This window comes from Salvelinus sp. IW2-2015, linkage group LG1 (assembly GCF_002910315.2).
Source record: "Salvelinus sp. IW2-2015 linkage group LG1, ASM291031v2, whole genome shotgun sequence".
Classification (NCBI taxonomy): domain Eukaryota; kingdom Metazoa; phylum Chordata; class Actinopteri; order Salmoniformes; family Salmonidae; genus Salvelinus; species Salvelinus sp. IW2-2015.
The window spans coordinates 10,475,422-10,484,432 of record NC_036838.1 but is presented as its reverse complement, the minus strand read 5'-3'; the positions used below and the strand labels follow the sequence as shown (position 1 = coordinate 10,484,432).

At 40.4% G+C, this 9,011-nt stretch overlaps 1 protein-coding gene across 2 annotated transcripts in view; it reads left to right on the top strand.

The window, feature by feature from the left end:
• LOC111960770 (echinoderm microtubule-associated protein-like 6) overlaps positions 1-9,011 on the top strand; it is a 65,244-nt gene that overhangs the window by 45,616 nt on the left and 10,617 nt on the right. For both annotated transcript variants that reach the window (XM_023982983.2, XM_023982976.2), the window contains one exon: positions 7,128-7,290. In XM_023982983.2, the coding sequence (XP_023838751.1) occupies positions 7,128-7,290 (163 nt within the window). The remainder of the gene's footprint in view (positions 1-7,127; positions 7,291-9,011) is intronic.

Below are 9,011 nucleotides of genomic sequence, written 5' to 3'. Positions count from 1 at the left end.
TTGTTGTCCTTAAGCCATTTTGCCACAACTTTGGAAGTATGCTTGGGGTCATTGTCCATTTGGAAGACCCATTTGCGACCAAGCTTTAACTTCCTGACTGATGTCTTGAGATGTTGCTTCAATATATTCACATAATTTTCCTCCCTCATGATGCCATCTATTTTGTGAAGTGCACCAGTCCCTCCTGCAGCAAAGCACCCCACAACATGATGCTGCCACCCCCGTGCTTCACGATTGGGATGGTGTTCTTCGGCTTGCAAGCCTCCCCCTTTTTCCTCCAAACATAACATGGTCTATTTGCATAACCGTTCAATTTTGTTTAATTCCAGAGGACATTTCTCCAAAAAGCACTATCTTTGACCCCATGTGCAGTTTCAAACCGTAGTCAAAACATACATGTATTGTGTATGGCGGTTTTGGAGCAGTGGCTTCTTCCTTGCTGAGCGGTCTTTCATGTTATGTCAATATAGGACTCGTTTTACTGTGGATATAGATATTTTTGTACTGGTTTCCCCCGGCATCTTCACAAGTGCCTTTTGCTGTTGTTCTGAGATTAATTTGCACATATTCGCACCAAAGTACGCTCATCTCTAGGAGACAAAACGCATCTCCTTCCTGAGCGGTATGACGGCTGCGTGGTCACATGTTGTTTATACTTGCGTACAATTGTTTGTACAGATGAACGTGGTACCTTCAGGCGTTTGGAAATTGCTCCCAAGGATGAACCAGACTTGTGGAGGTCTACAATTTGTTTTTCTGAGTTCTTGGCTGATTTCTTTTGATTTTCCCATGATGTCATGGGAATTGATGCAAATGATGTCAATTAGCCGATCAGAAGCTTCTAAAGCCATGAGATCATTTTCTGGAATTTTCCAAGCTGTTTAAAAACTTCTTATGGCTGCAGGGGCAGTATTGAGTAGCTTGGATGAAAGGTGCCATTTCAAACGGCCTGCTCCTTAGTCATAGTTCCTAATATTTGCATTATATTATTAATATTGGATAGAAAACACTCCAAAGTTTCTAAAACGGTTTGATTATTTCTCTGAGATTAACAGAACTCATATTGGCAGGGCAAATCTCTGAGTTGAAATCAAACCGGAAGTCAGAAATCTGAGATTGTCTGTATTCAACAGAGTCCCAAAAGAATTCCAAATGACGTATGGCAGGGTTTGCACTGCCTAGGGGTTCCACTAGATGTCAGCAATAAATAGAAATTCCAGTGAGACTTCTATGGTATTCTGGGAGAGAATGAGAGCAGAATCATTCAGGTGTCCATCAAGCGGCACTCGCGTAACATCCCTCTTCCGCATGCAAGCCACTGCCGTTCCAGGCTCACGCAGACAGAAGGAATATTCCGGTTGGAACTTTATTGAAGCTATATGTTAAAAACATCCTAATGATTGATTCAGTACTTAGTTTGAAATGTTTCTTCGACCGGTAATATCACATTTTGAAGTTTTTGTCCGATATGAAGCTGACCAGAATTAGCGTTTGGATATGTTTACCAAACGCGCTAACAATTGGACATAAATAACGTATTTTTTCGAACAAAAACAAACATTTATTGTGGACCTGGAGTTTCTGCTAAGCCTTCTGATCGAAACCAACAAAGGTAATGAAATATTTATAATATATTTTGTTGTTTATAGTGACGCTATCTTTGCAGCTGTGATATTCTAATTTGAGCGCCGTCTCAGATTATAGCGTGCAGTTATTTTTCCTTAAAGTTTTTTTTAAATCTGACATTGCGGTTGCATTAAGGAGAGTAATATCTATAACTCAATGTGTATAACTTGTATATCATCTATATTTATGATGAGTATTCATGTTGAAACGACGGGCTATGCAAAGTCACTTGATGTTTTGCATTTAGTGATTCTTGTAGCCTCAATGTAAACGCAGATTTTTGATATAAAATAGAATTGAATCAAACAAAACACGCATTTATTGTGTAACATGAAGTCCTATGAGTGTCATCTGATGAAAATAATCGAAGGTTAGTGAATCATTTTATCTCTATTCTGGTTTTGTGATGCTATCATTAGCTGGGAAAAATGCTATGATTATTTTTAGTTTTGTGGTGACCTAACATAATCGTTTGTAGTGCTTTCGCTGAAAAGCCTATTTGAAATCGGGACAGCATACTTCCAAAGTTGTGGCAAAATGGCTTAAGGACAACAAAGTCAAGGTATTGGAGTGGCCAATACAAAGCCCTGACCTCAATCCCATACAACATTTGTGGGCAGAACTGAAAAAGCGTGTGCGAGGAAGGAGGCCTACAAACCTGACTCAGTTACACCAGCTCTGTCAGGAGGAATAGGCCAAAATTCACCCAACTTATTGTGGGAAGCTTGTGGAAGGCTACCCGAAACATTTGACCCAAGTTAAACAATTTAAAGGCAATGCTACCAAATACTAATTGAGTATATGTAAACTTCTGACCCACTGAGAATATGATGAAAGAAATAAAAGCTGAAATATATAATTCTCTCTACTATTATTCTGACATTTCACATTCTTAAAATAAAGTGGTGATCCTAACTGACCTAAGACAGGGAATTTTTACTAGGATTAAATGTCAGGAAAAGTGAAAAACTGAGTTTAAATGTATTTGGCTAAGGTGTATGTAAACTTCCGACTTCAACTGTAAATATATGGCAAGACCAGTCCCTTTTTTATGCCCATTACATGCAAGACATATTTCATGTTGTCCTCATTCTATCCTGTTGTATTCCTCGAATAAGGAACATAGATTCTAACAGCCACTAATGACTCCCAACCCCAGGCACTCCCTTATGGGAAGGAATACTCAAGTTCAACTCACCATCGATTCTGACACAGCCACGGCATGACAGCCAAGAACACATGCAGTACTGACAATCCAGATCGAGTAAACTTGTAAAACCAACCCTCTCTCCACCCTAAACAGTATGATTTTTATTCCAGGGTCGTTGCTTTATCACCTCGGCTGTTTTACACCTAGGCCTATATCATTAGGATCAAGAATATAACATTTAGCATAAATTGCTTATATAGAAATATATAATATACCTTTCTCTCGCTTAGAGAAGTGCTTCCATAAGGCAATTATTGTATTAGTTCTACCGTTAATTTGAATCACTTTATCCCACTGTTAAAAGCAGCCCACACACACTAGAGACAACAACCCTGTTGACAATACCTAATCCATCCATTTGCCGGTGTGTATCGGAAGAATAATCATCCTTTACATTTTTTATATTGAGATTGATTTTTTAAATGTAAAAGGGTAATACCAATTATTTCAGGATTGTATATGCCTATTCCAAAAGAGACCCTAGGCAGGTTTCTAATTATACAATCCTTTATCCTAGCCCTATAATACATCTATTCGTATTGACTATGTTTTATCTTAAAAGTTAATCATTCCGATTCACATCGGCAATCAAGGGCCGCACTATATAACAGGTTTTAAGTCATAATATACCCAACCTCTGCAATTAGGACATACAGTGGGGCAAAAAAGTATTTAGTCAGCCACCAATTGTGCAAGTTCTCCCACTTAAAAAGATGAGAGAGGCCTGTAATTTTCATCATATGTACACTTCAACTATGACAGACAAAATGAGAAAAGAAATCCAGAAAATCACATTGTAGGATTTTTAATGAATTTATTTGCAAATTATGGTGGAAAATAAGTATTTGGTCACCTACAAACAAGCAAGATTTCTGGCTCTCACAGACCTGTAACTTCTTCTTTAAGAGGCTCCTCTGTCCTCCACTCGTTACCTGTATTAATGACACCTGTCCACAACCTCAAACAGTCACACTCCAAACTCCACTATGGCCAAGACCAAAGAGCTGTCAAAGGACACCAGAAACAAAATTGTAGACCTGCACCAGGCTGGGAAGACTGAATCTGCAATAGGTAAGCAGCTTGGTTTGAAGAAATCAACTGTGGGAGCAATTATTAGGAAATGAAAGACATACAAGACCACTGATAATCTCCCTCGATCTGGGGCTCCACGCAAGATCTCACCCCATGGGGTCAAAATGATCACAAGAACGGTGAGCAAAAATCCCAGAACCACACGGGGGGACCTAGTGAATGACCTGCAGAGAGCTGGGACCAAAGTAACAAAGCCTACCATCAGTAACACACTACGCCGCCAGGGACTCAAATCCTGCAGTGCCAGACGTGTCCCCCTGCTTAAGCCAGTACATGTCCAGGGCCGTCTGATGTTTGCTAGAGAGCATTTGGATGATCCAGAAGAAGATTGGGAGAATGTCATATGGTCAGATGAAACCAAAATAGAACTTTTTGGTAAAAACTCAACTCGTCGTGTTTGGAGGACAAAGAATGCTGAGTTGCATCCAAAGAACACCATACCTACTGTGAAGRATGGGGGTGGAAACATCATGCTTTGGGGCTGTTTTTCTGCAAAGGGACCAGGACGACTGATCCGTGTAAAGGAAAGAATGAATGGGGCCATGTATCGTGAGATTTTGAGTGAAAACCTCCTTCCATCAGCAAGGGCATTGAAGATGAAACGTGGCTGGGTCTTTCAGCATGACAATGATCCCAAACACACCGCCCGGGCAACGAAGGAGTGGCTTCGTAAGAAGCATTTCAAGGTCCTGGAGTGGCCTAGCCAGTCTCCAGATCTCAACCCCATAGAAAATCTTTGGAGGGAGTTGAAAGTCCGTGTTGCCCAGCAACAGCCCCAAAACATCACTGCTCTAGAGGAGATCTGCATGGAGGAATGGGCCAAAATACCAGCAACAGTGTGTGAAAACCTTGTGAAGACTTACAGAAAACATTTGACCTCTGTCATTGCCAACAAAGGGTATATAACAAAGTATTGAGATAAACTTTTGTTATTGACCAAATACTTATTTTCCACCATAATTTGCAAATCAATTCATAAAAAATCCTACAATGTGATTTTCTGGAAAAAAAATTCTCATTTTGTATGTCATAGTCGAAATGTACCTATGATGAAAATTACAGGCCTCTCTCATCTTTATAAGTGGGAGAACTTGCACAATTGGTGGCTGACTAAATACTTTTTTGCCCCACTGTATCATATTAAACAACAAAAAAACGACCTTGGTATTTCTAATGTACAATCTTCGAATGAAATACATAAAAAATCATAAAGAAAAAAAAAGGTCAGCCTAACCCATCCTCGCCTTCCTCGAAATCAAAACCTGATATTACGTCCATATAGTCCAATGGTCCATAAAGCCTATTATAGAAACAGGATAAGTTCATCATACCCATTCTGCATTACCATAAATCCAACCTTATTTTAAGTCCACATAGTCCACGGTTCCATAATGCATGAATAAAAACAAAAAAAGTTGTTCATGCAAAATAATTGTTTTTGTAAAAAAAACAATGAATCCATATGTGTATTGTGTAATGTGGTGCAAATATGTATAGGGGACTACTTCAACAGGAGGTAGCTACACTCACAGCCACGTTTACATATAATTTATCGACCACTAGACGAACATTCTGCTTCTCTGCTCGGAGCCTTTTGAAATTGGGGTACAGGGCACGTTGTCTCTCCACTATTTCATGAGGAAATTGTTCATTAATAGAGAATGGGGTGTTCTTCAATTCCCTACCCTTTTGTAACAAGGACATTTTCATTTTATAGTGGGTTAGCATAGCTACGATCGGACGGGGCCTTCTCTCTGCTCTGCTACCAAAACGGTGAGCTCTTCGAAAATCAATTGTTTCCACCTGTTCGTCCGTCATCTTGAGATTACGTTTCATGAACACCTTGACTTTTTCCATCGTTGACTGATAGTTTTTGTTTTCATCCTCCTCTATTCCCATTATAACAATATTATTTCTCATACTTCTGCACTTTAGATCAAGTAATTCGCTTTAATTGTTTTATTATCATACCGTAGTGCACGGTAGTTTTCAATATCTTATTTTCCGCTCGTATTTCTTCCATCATTTTATTACTGTAATCCATTCCTCTTTTTTTAGGCCTCAACCTCCCCCAAGAGCCCAGGCAATAGATCCAGTTTTTGTAACTGCTCTCTCATGCTTGTAAGCAATGCTCTATCTTATGGAGACGTAGTTATAAAAACGTCCCCCTCCAATGTTAAGTTTGGAATTTTAGACGACGGCTTTCCTCCTGTTTCGCTCGCAGAACTCGAGGGAAGGTCTTCTCTTGTTCGTTTCGATGTATTCGATGTATTCTTTTTCAAGCATATCAAAATACTGATCAATAAATAGTTCCAGATTCTCTATATTATCCAGAATGCTTTGTTTTGTAGTTATCAGCTAATCCTCAATTTTTGTGATTAATTCATAGGACAAAGTGTGCCTACCACGCTGCCACCAGTCACGTCATCACCCTCTAGAGCCCCCTGACTAGTTGTTTTGATACACCATCCAAAGTGTAATTAATAACTTCACCATGCTCAAAGGTATATTCAATGTCTGCTTTTTTTTTTTTACCCATCTACCAATATGTGCCCTTCTTCATGAGGCAATGGAAAACCTCCCTGGTCTTTGTTTTTGAATCTGTGCATGAAATTCAATGCTTAACCTTACAAATAATTTTATGTGTGGGGTACAGAGATGGGGTAGTCATTAAAAAATCATATTAAACACCATTATTGAACACAGAGTGAGTCCATGCAACTTGTTGTCTGACTTGTTAAGCACATTTTTACTCCTGAAGTTATTTAGGCTTGCCATAACAAAGGGGTCGAATACGTAGTGACTGAAGAAATTTCAGCTTTTAATTTTTTATTAATTTGTAAAAGTTTCTAAAAAATATAATTCCACTTTGACATTATGGGGTTTCGTGTGTAGATCAGTGACAGAAAAAATCTAAATTGAATGAATTTTCAATTTTGGATGTAACAACAAAATGTGGAAAAAGTCAAAGGGTGTGAATACTTTCTGAAGGCACTGTATCATAGAAAGCCAGTACTTATTGCATTTGAAAATGTCAATGGATGCATTTGCTCCATTGTTTGCCTTTTTATTTGGAGTCCCACTCTTTAATCTACCACTCTTTATGCACATTTGGTGATTTTCCATTGAGCTTGCTTTTTTGTCCAGGACTAGGCTTAATCTATGTCCAGGATTAATCAGGTCATTCTTTGTTATAAAGATTCAGCCCGGACAACCGTCTGCTAGCAGTGGGCTCTGTGGACAACGCGGTGGACTTCTACGACCTTACTCTGGGTCCTTCACTCAACCGTATTGGCTACTGCAAGGACATTGCTGGATTTGTCATCCAGATGGACTTTTCGGCTGACAGCAAGTACATCGAGGTAAGACGGGATAATATTTTCATGCTTAAATATTTGCAGAGGAAAAAGAGACATAATTGATCAATTGGAAAGAGCACTCCTCAATCTATGTTTTTGTGCACTGGGAGCCCTCACATTAGTTCTCACAAACTGAGAGGTGGCTCTTGGCAAATTACTATTACTAGTCTGTTCAATCTTTCTTTCATATCGTCTCAGATTCCTAAAGATTGGAAAGCTGCCGCGGTCATACCCCTCTTCAAAGGGGGAGACACTCTAGACACATACTACTACAGACCTATATCTACCCTACCCTGCCTTTCTAAGGTCCTCGAAAGCCAAGTTAACAAACAGATCACGACCATTTTGAATCCCACCGTACCTTCTCCGCTATGCAATCTGGTTTCCGAGCTGGTCACGGGTGTACCTCGGCCACGCTCAAGGTCCTAAATTATATCATAACCACCATTGATAAAAAACAGTACTGTGCAGCCGTCTTCATCGACCTGGCCAAGGCTTTCGACTCTGTCAATCACAATTCTTATCGGCAGACAACAGCCTTGGTTTCTCAAATGACTGCCTCGCCTGGTTCACAAACTACTTCTCAGATAGAGTTCAGTGTGTCAAATCGGAGGGGCTGTTGTCCGGACCTCTGGCAGTCTTTATGGGGGTGCCACAGGGTTCAATTCTCGGGCCGACTCTTTTCTCTGTATATATCAATGATGTCGCTCTTGCTGCGGGTGATTTTTTGATTCACCTCTACACAGACAACACCATTCTGTATACATCTTGCCCTTCTTTGGACACTGTGTTAACGTACCTCCAAACGAGCTTCGATACCATACAACACTCCTTCTGTGGCCTCCAACTGCTCTTAAACGCTAGTAAAACCAAATGCATACTCTTCAACCGATCGCTGCCGGCACCCGCCCGCCCGCCTAGCATCACTACTCTGGACGGTTCTGACTTAGAATATGTGGACAACTATAAATACCTAGGTGTCTGGCTAGATTGTAAACTCTCCTTCCAGACTCATATTAAGCATCTCCAATCCAAAATAAAATTTTGAATCGGCTTCCTATTTCGCAACAAAGCCTCCTTCACTCATGCCCTCGTAAAACTGACCATCCTACCGATCCTTGACTTCGGCGATGTCATTTACAAAATAGCCTCCAACACTCTACTCAGCAAATTGTATGCAGTCTATCACAGTGCCATCCATTTTGTCACCAAAGGCCCATATACTACCCACCATTGCGACCTGTATGCTCTCGTTGGCTGGTCCTCGCTACATATTCGCCGCCAAACCCACTGGCTCCAGGTCATCTATAAGTCTTTGCTAGGTAAAGCTCCGCCTTATCTCAGCTCACTGTTCACCATAGCAACACCCACTCGTAGCACGCGCTCCAGCAAGTATATTTCACTGGTCATCCCCGTAGCCAACACCTCCTTTGGCCGCCTTTCCTTCCAGTTCTCTGCTGCCAATGACTGGAACGAATTTCAAAAATCACTGGTTGGAGACTTATATCTCCCTCACTAACTTCAAGCATCAGCTGTCAGAGCAGCTTACCGATCTCTGCAGCTGTACACAGCCCCTCTGTAAATAGCTCAACCAACCTACTACCTACCTCATCCCCATATGTTTTTTCTGCTCTTTTGCACACCAGTATTTCTATTTGCACATCCTCATCTGCACATCTATCACTCCAGTGTTAATTGCTAAATTGTAATTACTTATGGTCTAT